Below are 14,573 nucleotides of genomic sequence, written 5' to 3' on the forward strand. Positions count from 1 at the left end.
GTGAATTTTTCTCACTATAGAGTGGTGACAATTCAATGTGTGATGTCTAAGGAACATGAACAATGTGAGTGGTTTTCTCTAACTAGTACTGTGATGACCACCAAGCTAACATAATTTGGATTTCTACTCTGTACCCAGCGGTGCCAAGTGCTTTATATGTGTTATCTAATTTAAATCTCAGGCTGGGTGTGGTGGTTCACACTTGTCATCCCAGCACTTTGGGAGGCTGAGGCGGGAGGATTGCTTGAGCTCAGGAGTTCGAGACCAGCCTAGGCAACATAGTGAGGCCTCATCTCTATGTATGTTTATTAAAAAATCTTTTAAATCTCAGATATAGTAGATATTAATAATAATCCCATGTCACAAATGAAGAAACTGATGCTTATTCCCAAATCTTTATCTCCAGTCCAGACTTCTCCCATGGCTTGAGACTCACACGTCTAGCTCACATTGCATGCAGGACCTTGACTTGCATGTCTAAGACATCAGACTTAACATGTCCAAAATGGGACTCCTGATCATCTTTTCTCCCAGGCCTGCTCCACCCACTGCCACCTCCATGGTAGCTACTGGAATTCCATTGTTAGATCAAAGCCTTGGAATTATCATTAACTGTGCTCTCTTGCACATCCCATGTCAAATCCATTGGGAAGTTCCACTGGCTCTACATGTAAAGTATATCCACAGTCCAACACTTGTCACTGTCATCAGATACGCTGTAGGAGTGTGAGCCTCCATCATCTTTTGCTTGGCCATCGCAATAGCCACTTAACTGGTCTCTCCACTTCAACCCTTGCCCATGCACAATCTATTTTCTACAAAGAAGACAGTTATTTTTTTAAAAATGTAAACCAGGCCGGGCATGGTGGCTCATGCCTGTAATTCCAGCACTTTGGGAGGCCAAGTCCAGGTGGATCACGAGGTCAGGAGTTCGAGACCAGCATGACCAACATTGTGAAACCCCATCTCTACCAAAAATACAAAAATTAGCCAGGCGTGATGGCGCACGCCTGTCATCCCAGCTACTCAGGAGGCTGAGGAAGGAGAATCACTTGAACCCGGGAGGCGGAGGTTGCAGTGAGCTGAGATCGCACCACTGCACTCCAGCTTGGGTGACAGAATGAGAGTATCTCAAAAAAAAAAAAAAAAAGTAAACCAAACCATATTCTTGTACCCCAAACTAGTTTCTCTAATGTCTCTCAATTTTATTAAGAGTAAAAGTCAAAGTTCTTCCAGGGACCTTCATGACTGGCTCCCAGTTATTCTCTGAACTGACCTCCTCATCCTCTCCATCTAGTCCATCTCCTTCCATACCAGCCTCCTGGCTGGTATGCAGACATGCCAGGTATGCTCCTGCTTTATAGTCTTTGCCATGATTCTTGTTTCTGCCTGGCACATGCTTCTATGTTTTTGCTCAAATCGAAGCCTCTCAGAGAGCCCAGCCTTGCTCTATTTTTTCCCACAGCACTCTTTATGCCATTTCATATAATTTACTTACTTGTCATATTTTTTCTTGATCTCCCTTCCAACACTATTATGTCAGCTCTGTCAGAGCTGGGATATCCACTGGTGTGTTCAGGACAGATTTAAGTATATAGCAGGTACTCAGTAAACATTTAGTGAATGAATGAATAAGTCTTATTGAGAATAAGTGACATACGTTAAGTTCAGAGCCTGTGCTTTTATTATGCTTTTCCAGTTTTATAGCCAATGAGAATTTGATATCAAAATTTCATATTTCAGATCTTGGGCTGGTGCCGCAGGGATAAGACTGATGAATCCTGGGTCACAGATATTACTAGGAAATCTCCCTCCTGCTTTTTAGGTAGTTTATGGGTCAGTCAACCTATCTTTTTAAGGAAGTTATGAAGATTTTGTGATATGAATTGAGACATGAGAACTTTATTTTATTCAGACATTTGGGACAAGGGTAACACTTATTTTCTAACTGTCTAGTATATAGCCTTTGCAATTTATGAATACGATAGAACAAAGGTTAAGAGCACCATTCTAAAGCTGGATTCCTCGGATTCAAATCCTGGCACCATGACTTATTACCTGGGGCACCTTGAGCAAGTTATTTAACTATGACCCTCAGTTTACTCACCTGTAAAATGGGGGTGGTATAGTATCTATCTTGTAGGCTTTCTGTGAGGATCGGGGATAAAATAACTGATAGTACTTAGGATAGTTCCTAGCACATTCTAAACACATGCAAGAATCTTGTTGCTGCTGCTGTTTTATTTTTTATTAGATAGAGACCCTTTATATCTCTAAAGTCATGGTTATAATTTTATCCATGGATAACTGAGTCCATGGTTTGAGAATGTTTTCATATTGTTCTTTTGTTAGCCTTTAGTTCCTATTTACAAGGACTTCCTATCATGGCTTAGAAACCACTATGTCCCTGTTTCTAGGTCACAGATAGAAATCTGTGCTACTGAGCATGGGCATCACTGAAAATAGACAGTAGTATCCCTCCATCCAAGTGTGTCACAGGTTAGAGCATCTTCTTAGCCCTTCTCTTGAGTGTTTAAATGAAAAATCATTGTACAAAGTGGTCTAATCCAAATATCTGCTGTTCTGAGCAGGCACATGACATCACTAAGGGAGGAATGCAGCAGAAACTATTGTGATACTCTCAATCCTTTTTCTTGGGTTAGATCTTCATTCTGAACAGAGGTGATAGGCTTTTAATACAGTGGCTATATAGGTTATTCACTGAATCAACAAACATTTCTTGAGTGACAAAGACTCTGTTAAGCTCCAGGATTACAGGGAGTCATATAGAACCTACAGTTCAGGGAAACATAGAGGGCTAAACCAACTATTACCATACGTTGGGGTGATTGCGCTTGACATGGGGACACTAGTCCCAGCTGGGCTGCAGATGGCTGTTCTGATGTTGGTGGCCATCTATTAGGTTGGTGCAAAAGTAATTGCGGATTAAAATACTTGAAGGGGTGGAGCCAAGATGGCTGAATAGGAACAGCTCCGGTCTACAGCTCCCAGCGTGAGCGATGCAGAAGACGGGTGATTTCTGCATTTCCATCTGAGGTACCGGGTTCATCTCACTAGGGAGTGCCAGACAGTGGGCGCAGGACAGTGGGTGCAGTGCACTGTGCGCAAGCCGAAGCAGGGCGAGGCATTGACTCACTCAGGAAGCGCAAGGGGTCAGGGAGTTCCTTTTCCTAGTCAAAGAAAGGGGTGACAGAGGGCACCTGGAAAATCGGGTCACTCCCACCCTAATAACTGTGCTTTTCCAATGGGCTTGGAAAACGGCACACCAGGAGATTGTGTCCCGCACCTGGCTCGGAGGGTCCTACGCCCACGGAGTCTCGCTGATTGCTAGCACAGCAGTCTGAGATCAAACTGCAAGGCGGCAGCGAGGCTGGGAGAGGGGTGCTCGCCATTGCCCGGGCTTGCTTAAGTAAACAAAGCAGCCAGGAAGCTTGAACTGGGTGGAGCCCACCACAGCTCAAGGAGGCCTGCCTGCCTCTGTAGGCTCCACCTCTGGGGGCAGGGCACAGACAAACAAAAAGTCAGCAGTAACGTCTGCAGACTTAAATGTCCCTGTCTGACAGTTTTGAAGAGAGTAGTGGTTCTCCCAGCACGCAGCTGGAGATCTGAGAACGGGCAGACTGCCTCCCAAAGTGGGACCCTCACCCCCGAGTAGCCTAACTTGGAGGCACCCCCCAGTAGAGACAGACTGACACCTCACTCGGCGGGGTACTCCTCTGAGACAAAACTTCCAGAGGAACGATCAGACAGCTGAATTTGCGGTTCATGAAAATCCACTGTTCTGCAGCCACCGTTGCTGTCACCCAGCCAAACAGGGTCTGGAGTGGACCTCTAGCAGACTCCAACAGACCTGCTGCTGAGGGTCCTGTCTGTTAGAAGGAAAACTAACAAACCGAAAGGACATCCACACCAAAAACCCATCTGTACATCACCGTCATCAAAGACCAAAAGTAGAAAAAACTACAAAGATGGGGAGAAAACACAGCAGAAAAACTGAAAACTCTAAAAAGCAGAGCGCCTCTCCTCCTCCAGAGGAATGCAGTTCCTCACCAGCAATGGAACAAAGCTGGACGGAGAATGACTTTGACAAGTTGGGAGAAGAAGGCTTCAGACGATCAAACTACTACGAGCTACAGGAAGAAATTCAAACCAATGGCAAAGAAGTTAAAAACTTTGAAAAAAAATTAGATGAATGTTTAACTAAAATAACCAATGCAGAGAAGTGCTTAAAGGAGCTGATGGAGCTGAAAGCCAAGTTTCGAGAACTACGTGAAGACAGCAGAAGCCTCAGTAGCCGATGTGATCAACTGGAAGAAAGGGTATCAGTGATGGAAGATGAAATGAATGAAATGAAGAGAGAAGGGAAGTTTAGAGAAAAAAGAATAAAAAGAAACGAACAAAGCCTCCAAGAAATATGGGACTATGTGAAAAGACCAAACCTATGTCTGATTGGTGTACCTGAAAGTGACGGGGAGAATGGAACCAAGTTGGAAAACACTGCAAGATATTATCCAGGAGAACTTCCCCAATCTAGCAAGGCAGGCCAACATTCAGATTCAGGAAATACGGAGAACGCCACAAAGATACTCCTCGAGAAGAGCAACTCCAAGAGACATAATTGTCAGATTCACCAAAGTTGAAATGAAGGAAAAAATGTTAAGTGAAGCCAGAGAGAAAGGTCGGGTTACCCACAAAGGGAAGCCCATCAGACTAACAGCTGATCTCTCGGCAGAAACTCTACAAGCCAGAAGAGAGTGGGGGCCGATATTCAACATTCTTAAAGAAAAGAATTTTCAACCCAGAATTTCATATCCAGCCAAACTAAGCTTCATAAGTGAAGGAGAAATAAAATACTTTACAGACAAGCAAATGCTGAGTGATTTTGTCACCAGCAGGCCTGCCCTAAAAGAGCTCCTGAAGGAAGCACTAAACATGGAAAGGAACAACCGGTACCAGCCACTGCAAAAACACACCAAATTGTAAAGACCATCGAGGCTAGGAAGAAACAGCATCAACTAACGAGCAAAATAACCAGCTAACATCATAATGACAGGATCAAATTCACACATAACAATATTAACTTTAAATGTAAATGGGCTAAATGCTCCAATTAAAAGACACACACTGGCAAATTGGATAAGGAGTCAAGAACCATCAGTGTGCTGTATTCAGGAAACCCATCTCAAGTGCAGAGACACACATAGACTCAAAATAAAGGGATGGAGAAAGATCTGCCAAGCAAATGGAAAACAAAAAAAGGCAGGGGTTGCAATCCTAGTCTCTGATAAAATAGACTTTAAACCAACAAAGGTCAAAAGAGACAAAGAAGGCCATTAATAATGGTAAAGGGACCAATTCAACAAGAAGAGCTAACTGTCCTAAATATATATGCACCCAATACAGGAGCACCCAGATTCATAAAGCAAGTCCTGAGTGACCTACAAAGAGACTTAGACTCTCACACAATAATAATGGGAGATTTTAACACCCCACTGTCAACATTAGACAGATCAACAAGACAGAAAGTTAACAAGGATACCCAGGAATTGAACTCAGCTCTGCACCAAGCGACCTCATAGACATCTACAGAACTCTCCACCCCAATCAACAGAATATACATTTTTTTCAGCACCACACACCTATTCCAAAATTGACCACATAGTTGGAAGTAAAGCTCTCCTCAGCAAATGTAAAAGAACAGAAATTATAACAAACTGTCTCTCAGACCACAGTGCAATCAAACTAGAACCCAGGATTAAGAAACTCACTCAAAACTGCTCAACTACATGGAAACTGAACAACCTGCTCCTGAATGACTACTGGGTACATAACAAAATGAAGGCAGAAATAAAGATGTTCTTTGAAACCAATGAGAACAAAGACACAACATACCAGAATCTCTGGGACACATTCAAAGCAGTGTGTAGAGGGAAATTTATAGCACTAAATGCCCACAAGAGAAAGCAGGAAAGATCCAAAATTGACACCCTAACATCACAATTAAAAGAACTAGAAAAGCAAGAGCAAACACATTCAAAAGCTAGCAGAAAGCAAGAAATAACTAAAATCAGAGTAGAACTGAAGGAAATAGAGACACAAAAAACCCTTCAAAAAATCAATGAATCCAGAAGCTGGTTTTTTGAAAAGATCAACAAAATTGATAGACCGCTAGCAAGACTAATAAAGAAGAAAAGAGAGAAGAATCAAGTAGACACAATAAAAAATGATAAAGGGGATATCACCACTGATCCCACAGAAATACGGTCTACTATCAGAGAATACTACAAACACCTCTACGCAAATAAACTAGAAAATCTAGAAGAAATGGATAAATTCTTCAACAAATACACCCTCCCAAGACTAAACCAGGAAGAAGTTGAATCTCTGAATAGACCAATAACAGGCTCTGAAATTGTGGCAATAATCAATAGCTTACCAACCAAAAAGAGTCCAGGACCTGATGGATTCACAGCCGAATTCTACCAGAGGTACAAGGAGGAATTGGTACCATTCCTTCTGAAACTATTCCAATCAATAGAAAAAGAGGGAATCCTCCCTAACTCATTTTATGAGGCCAGCATCATCCTGATTCCAAAGGCTGGCAGAGACACAACCAAAAAAGAGAATTTCAGACCAATATCCTTGATGAACATTGATGCAAAAATCCTCAATAAAATACTGGCAAACCGAATCCAGCAGCACATCAAAAAGCTTATCCACCATGATCAAGTGGGCTTCATCCCTGGGATGCAAGGCTGGTTCAACATACGCAAGTCAATAAATGTAATCCAGCATATAAACAGAACCAAAGACAAAAACCACATGATTATCTCAATAGATGCAGAAAAGGCCTTTGACAAAATTCAACAACTCTTCATGCTAAAAACTCTCAATAAATTAGGTATTGATGGGATGTATCTCAAAATAATAAGAGCTATCTATGACAGACCCACAGCCAATATCATACTGAATGGGCAAAAACAGGAAGCATTCCCTTTGAAAACGGGCACAAGACAGGGATGCCCTGTCTCACCACTCCTATTCAACATAGTGTTGGAAGTTCTGGCCAGGGCAATCAGGCAGGAGAAGGAAATAAAGGGTATTCAATTAGGAAAAGAGGAAGTCAAACTGTCCCTGTTTGCAGATGACATGATTGTATATCTAGAAAAACCCCATTGTCTCAGCCCAAAATCCCTCAAGCTGATAAGCAACTTCAGCAAAGTCTCAGGATACAAAATCAATGTACAAAAATCACAAGCATTCTTGTACACCAATAACAGACAAACAGAGAGCCAAATCATGAGTGAACTCCCATTCACAATTGCTTCAAAGAGAATAAAATACCTAGGAATCCAACTTACAAGGGACGTGAAGGACCTCTTCAAGGAGAACTACAAACCACTGCTCAATGAAATAAAAGAGGATACAAATAAATGGAAGAACATTCCATGCTCATGGGTTGGAAGAATCAATATCATGAAAATGGCCATAGTGCCCAAGGTAATTTATAGATTCAATGCCATCCCCATCAAGCTACCAATGACTTTCTTCACAGAATTGGAAAAAACTACTTTAAAGTTCATATGGAACCAAAAAAGAGCCGCATGCCAAGTCAATCCTAAGCCAACAGAACAAAGCTGGAGGCATCACGCTACCTGACTTCAAACTATACTACAAGGCTACAGTAACCAAAACAGCATGGTACTGGTACCACAACAGAGACATAGATCAATGGAACAGAACAGAGCCCTCAGAAATAATGTCTCATATCTACAGCTGTCTGATCTTTGACAAACCTGACAAAAACAAGCAACGGGAAAAGGATTCCCTATTTAATAAATGATGCTGGGAAAACTGGCTAGCCATATGTAGAAAGCTGAAACTGGATCCCTTCCTTACACCTTGTACAAAAATTAATTCAAGATGGATTAAAGACTTACATGTTAGACCTAAAACCATAAAAACCCTAGAAGAAAACCTAGGCAATACCATTCAGGACATAGGCATGGGCAAGGACTTCATGTCTAAAACATCAAAAGCAATGGCAACAAAAGCCAAAATTGACAAATGGGATCTAATTAAACTAAAGAGCTTCTGCACAGCAAAAGAAACTACCATCAGAGTGAACAGGCAACCTACAAAATGGTAGAAAATTTTCGGAACCTACTCCTCTGACAAAGGGCTAATATCCAGAATCTACAATGAACTCAAACAAATTTACAAGAAAAAAACAACCCCATCAAAAAGTGAGCGAAGGACATGAACAGACACTTCTCAAAAGAAGACATTTATGCAGCCAAAAAACACATGAAGAAATGCTTATCATCACTGGCCATCAGAGAAATGCAAATCAAAACCACAATGAGATACCATCTCACACCAGTTAGAATGGCGATCATTAAAAAGTCAGACAGCAACAGGTGCTGGAAAGGATGTGGAGAAATAGGAACACTTTTACACTGTTGGTGGGAATGTAAACTAGTTCAACCATTGTGGAAGTCTGTGTGGTGATTCCTTAGGGATCTAGAACTAGAAATACCATTTGACCCAGCCATCCCATTATTGGGTATATACCCAAAGGACTATAAATCATGCTGCTATAAAGACACATGCACACGTATGTTTATTGCGGCACTATTCACAATAGCAAAGACTTGGAACCAACCCAAATGTCCAACAACGATAGACTGGATTAAGAAAATGTGGCACATATACACCATGGAATACTATGTAGCCATTAAAAAATGATGAGTTCATGTCCTTTGTAGGAACATGGATGAAACTGGAAACCATCATTCTCAGTAAACTATCACAAGGACAAAAAACCAAACACCGCATGTTCTCACTCATAGGTGGGAATTGAACAATGAGAACACATGGACACAGGAAGGGGAACATCACACTCTGGGGACTGTTGTGTGGTGGGGGAAGGGGGGAGGGACATCATTAGGAGATATACCTAATGCTAAATGACGAGTTAATGGGTGCAGCACACCAACATGGCACATGGATACATATGTAACAAACCTGCACATTGTGCACATGTACCCTAAAACTTAAAGTATAATAATAATAAAAAAAAAACTTGAAAAAAACTGCAAAAACTGCAACTACTTTTGTACTAACCTACAACATCCTGATGGGGAAAGGTAGCATTCTGTACATGGATTCCACCACAACCATGTACATACTCTGTGACCTTGGACATGGTTCTTGATATCTCTGAGCCTCAGTTTCCCCATTTGTAAAATTGGGATATTGATAGCCAGTTGTCAAACATTGTAGTGAGAATTAGTGTGTGTAAAGTATATGCCTGGTACAATGTGTATACTCAGTGAATGTTGCATATTATTATTATCATCATTATTGAATCTCTAAAGCCATGGAAAAATACTAAGAATACATCTGTATGTATTATTTTTAACTTGAGGATTTAAATTGATGAGAGAGATTGAGGCCATTAAAATGATGTAACTTTGCTTAGCATGCAGGTTACCACCCATACCTCGGCTGTATAGTGATGACTTTGGCAGTTCTTCAGCCTCTTCTGGCAGTCTTCAGGCCACCTTTACATGACCCAAGGTACTTAGAGCCTTTCTATATAAATGCTCTCTTAATGTAGATATCATTAGTTGGCAAACTAATCTCTTTTCAAATGGAAAAATTTTGCATTTTATAAAATTCAGTGATAAATTATAGTTACTTTGAAATACTTTAAAATGCATTTCAGATATCTAATTCCCAGACAATAAGGGAAATTACATGCTTTTTATTCTATTGAGAATTAATTATAGTTCCATTGTTTTTAAGAATACTGACTGGTTCTTATTTTGGTAGAAGGCAAATGTTTAACTGGACTCATTGGAGTATGGGAACAGCTGCTAGAATAATAGCAGGTAAGAGATTGTGATGCCACTTATTCATATATAATTGCTAGCTGTTTATACTGCAAGTTGTAATTTGGCTTAAATGATTTTTAGATGCATTAGTAATTGAAGTAATTGGTTGTTGAGGAGAAATCAGCCTTAAATGTTGAAATCCAGAAAGTAATTTCTAGAGGTAATGATTTAAGTCATTATTTCAGTTTGAAGTTTAAGGTCTTTAAAATAACTTTAAAACTCTCATTTAAAGACTTATTTTAGCATTTGCCTTTGCCAGCAGAATAAGCTATGCTGATGGCCAAACATTTGAGTAGCTCAAATTGAGGGTCATTTGTGAATTGGGTTGAGGTGGGTTGCTGGGTTCAAGCTTTCCATCTCCAGGTCCTTCCATGGGGCTTGTATCTTCCAGGGTAGGGTGGTTTTCAAAAGTCAGGAATAATTATGCAGTATATTTGGATGCCTTGTATAATAAACACCTAAGTAGGCACCTTCTACCTTAACACTGCTATAGTCTATGGGATTCTTTGTCAGAGGGGGAGTCCAATCAACCGTGGTTTCTATACTTTTCTCCTTTCATATATTGCAGACTTAAAACAATCTGGAAAATGTGGGTGCATCTCTTTTAAGGATTGGTAGATTACGCAGCCATAAAACAGAATGAAGTCATGTCTTTTATAGCAACATGGATGCTGCTGGAAGTGATTATCCTACATGAATTAATGCAGAAACAGAAAATCACACACCACATGTTCTCACTTACAAATGTGAGCTAAACAATGAGTACACACAGACATAAATATAGAAACAATAGACCCTGGGGACTCCAAAAGAGGAGAGGGAGGAATGGGGGAAGAGTTGAAACACGACCCTTTGGGTACTGTGTTCACCACTTGGGTAATGGGTTCACTAGAAGGCCAAACTCCATGCCCTAAATTGCCCCCCAAAATTGGTAATTCATAATCAATTGCCCATCTTGCCCTATCTAGCCTTATAATTTTAAAAGTCTAAATTAACTATTTGGTCTTAGATATTAATCTTCTTTTATCTCAAACTCTTTTAGTATGTTTTACTTGATAATACACACACACAAACACACAGTTGTGTCTCTTGGTGGGACTACATTTGAATACAACTTTTTTCTTTTGTATGTAGTGGCAGCTATGTTCCTGGGAATGGATTTACCAGGACTGAATCTTCCTGATTCATGGAAAACCTATGCAATGATTGGATTTGTAGCCTGGCATGTTGGGACTGAGATTGTTCTGGAGGTACATGCTTATCGGCTCTCTCGCAAAGGTAACCTGCTAAAAAAGCCATGTGATGTAGAATCACTTCTATACAAACCATTGGAAAAGAATGAGTTTCCTGATAGTAATGGCTATTACATTGTTAGCTCACTAAAAATTTGTGATCACTCAGCCAGTGGTAGAAATTGTGGAGATTTCCTGCCTTTGTTTTTTTACATTTGTTACTATTAGAAGTTGTGAATAAGATATAAAGGAAAGGTTTTAGGTTTTAGGGAGGGAGTCTTCCTTGTGAGTACTTTCACTTTGCTGGTCTGACTTCGAGCCAGTATGGCCTGGGAACTCTGAATGCCTAGAGCTGAGGGAACCCTGAGATGGAGGAAGAAGAGACTCAAAGTCAACACTGGATGGAGCTGCAGACAACTTTGACCCATTTGACAAACTTACTGGGTGCCATCATTTAGGTTGTCATGTGCATAATTATGTAGCTAGGAGCAAGCCAGCTAGATAGGAAGGACTGATTTTGCTCTTGCTCTTTAGTGACAAGGTTTGTTTTGGTGCCAGGCAGGGTCAGGATGCCTATAGCCACCATTAGGAGTGGAGAAATTAGTAGGGAATGGGTATCATTTTAAACTACCCTGGATTCTAGGCTAAATGTCCTTTGTGTCCTGCCTGGTTTTCATCCACCAAAATAAGTGAAGGTGGCCTTCTAAAAACAAAAATTATTTGTTGTCTAGTGTATATGTTGTAAACTTAGGAGAGCCTGGGGTGGCTTTAGGAGCTGAGTAGTACGTATCTGTCCTACTACTTTTGATCCTTGATAGGCTTATATACGTGGGGCTTTTGATGACCACTGAATTATGGCTTACTGTTTTTGTTTGTTTGTTTGTTTTGAGACAGAGTCTCACTCTGTCATTCAGGCTGGAGTGCAGTGGTGTGATCATAGCTCACTGTAGCCTTGAACTCCAGAGCTTAAGCCATCCGCCTGATTCAGACTCCCATGTAGCTGGGATCACAGGGATGTGCTACCATACCCGGCTAAGTTTTTAAATTTTTTAGAGACAGGGTCTCACTTTGTTGCCCAGGCTGATCTCAAACTCCTGGGCTCAAGTGATCTACCCGCCTCTTACTTCCAAAGTGCTGGGATTGCAGGTGTGAGCCACCATGCTTGGCCGATGGCTTACTGTTTAAAATACATATATACTTAAAACCTGGATAGTTATCATATGTTAATTAGTTTGATTTAGCTATTTTATAATGTATGCATATATCAAAACATCATGTCATACACCATGAATATATACAATATTTTGTCAATCAAAAATAAAGAAAACTAAAGAGCTTAGATCGTTATGACTTTGAAGTGGTGTTTATTGACTAGAAGAAGGCATATTTTAAGTTATTTAACAAATGTGTACTCTTGCCAGATTGTTCGCATTTGTGAGAGGCTTAATTGTTCAGGAAGTTTGCGATAATTAGTAGCTTGGAATGGGAGAATTTCTACCCTGGAAGTTGGGGTGAACAGCACAAATCAGGTTTTTTTTTTTTTAATTTAATTTACCTGCATAACGCTGCCCTTAAAAACTTATGTTACTATTCTTGACAGTTGAAATATTGGATGATGACAGAATTCAGATCCTTCAGTCATTTACTGCAGTGGAAACAGAGGTAAGTCCTTTTCTTGTTCATTGACACAAACCTTAATGGTAATAATACTTTTTTTTTTTCATATCTCAATTTTTCTTTCAGGGTCATGCTTTTAAAAAGGCAGTGTTGGCAGTTTATGTCTGTGGGAATGTTACTTTTCTCATCATATTTTTATCTGCAATCAACCATCTATGAGCAAGCAAAGACCTTGGCTTTTGCAGGCCAAGTGATAATTATCATCAAACCAAAGAAACTTGAAGCGTGTCCTGACTGCCTGGAGCATATTTGTGAATTCTCACTTGGAAGACTGGGGTCATGTCTGTAGAGGAATTCTGAAGTCCAGCCTTTAGAGACCAACATTCAAGAGGGTCATATAGACTATAAATTAATGTCATGCCCTATATGTAATTCTGGGTCTTAAAGGCAAGATTGTACTTCAGGAGAAGTAACTCTCAAATATTTCATGCCGAGATTTTAAGAATGTTGGTATTTAAGAAAATAAATAATGATTTGGAAAAACACAACAGATGTCACTAGGATAAAAAAGAGATATATTATGGTATATATATATATATATATATATATATTTTTTTTTTTTTTGAGACAGAGTCTTGCTCTGTTGCCCAGGCTGGAGTGCAGTGGTGCGATCTCGGCTCACTGCAAGCTCTGCCTCCTGGGTTCACGGCATTCTCCTGCCTCAGCCTCCTGAGTAGCTGGGACTACAGGCGCCCGCCACCATGCCCGGCTAATTTTTAAAATATTTTTAGTAGAGACGGGGTTTCACCATTCACAGGATGGTCTCGATCTCCTGACCTTGTGATCCGCCCGCCTCAGCCTCCAAAAGTGCTGGGATTACAGGCACGAGCCACTGCACCCAGCCTACGGTAAATATATTTTGAACTACAAAGGTGCTGTGGTACTTTAAAGAAAAACTATTTTTACTAGTTTATCTGAATGATCTGTGGACTTTATTTAGAAACTTTTTCAGTTTAGTTTTTTGGACATATCCTTTGCTCAGTGTATTTCGTTACTTCTCCTAGTAAAGGTAGAAGTGAGGCAGATGCCATTGTAGGTTTTACCAGCATTTAAATATATTATGAATTGCTTAGCAATGAAATGCAAGTATGCATCTTTTACTTAAAGATACTATTTATGTATTCAGCTACAGAGATGAAATAGCATTTTACGTGTTAATTGTTTTGGCTATAAAATTTCAGTCCTTATAGCATTTGGGGATTATACACTTGGATTTCAAAATTGATAAAACTCACACTTGTGAACACATCTAATAGATATTCTGTTTACTTGTAGAAATAATATAATGTGTCTGGTTCTGTTTTGTTAGACGTTTTTTATGCTGTATTGAATCACAATAGTGTTATCTTCCTTATTTCAAGAATTCATCTATTTTATGGCTACATCTCATATGTGCTGTGAGGACTTCTATCCAGTGGGTGGCGCTGTAATACCGAAGAACTGTACTGCTTTGTTCCTGTTTCCTTGTGCTGATTTCTTTCTAGTATTTAGGTAACATTATGGGATGGCATTTCCCTTAAATTCCGCCAACTCTTAATCTTTGTTTTAAAAATGTCTACTTTTTTTTGGGTGGTTGGGGTAATGGGTTAAAACCTTAAATTAGTAACCACTGTTTATTTTCCAGTTTGTTTTCTGTGATTATTTATAATAATTGTTTGATATTTGTTTTTACAGTCTCCTGACCCTGTAATAATGAATGCAGCTATCTTAGGCAAAGCAAATAAATAAACTGGGCATTTTTAAA

General features: G+C 40.0%; 1 protein-coding gene across 2 annotated transcripts in view; it reads left to right on the forward strand.

Annotated features, from left to right (window-relative positions):
- FRRS1 (ferric chelate reductase 1) overlaps positions 1-14,573 on the forward strand; it is a 66,643-nt gene extending 52,070 nt beyond the window's left edge. The window contains exons 13-17 of one of the 2 annotated variants that reach the window (XM_030823248.1): positions 9,506-9,603; positions 9,859-9,917; positions 11,055-11,198; positions 12,753-12,814; positions 12,896-14,573. In XM_030823248.1, the coding sequence (XP_030679108.1) occupies positions 9,506-9,603; positions 9,859-9,917; positions 11,055-11,198; positions 12,753-12,814; positions 12,896-12,988 (456 nt within the window). In that variant the 3' untranslated portion in view covers positions 12,989-14,573. The remainder of the gene's footprint in view (positions 1-9,505; positions 9,604-9,858; positions 9,918-11,054; positions 11,199-12,752; positions 12,815-12,895) is intronic. The other variant, XM_030823247.1, reaches the window with a different exon arrangement.

This window comes from Nomascus leucogenys, chromosome 12 (genome assembly GCF_006542625.1).
Source record: "Nomascus leucogenys isolate Asia chromosome 12, Asia_NLE_v1, whole genome shotgun sequence".
In the NCBI taxonomy this organism is placed as follows: domain Eukaryota; kingdom Metazoa; phylum Chordata; class Mammalia; order Primates; family Hylobatidae; genus Nomascus; species Nomascus leucogenys.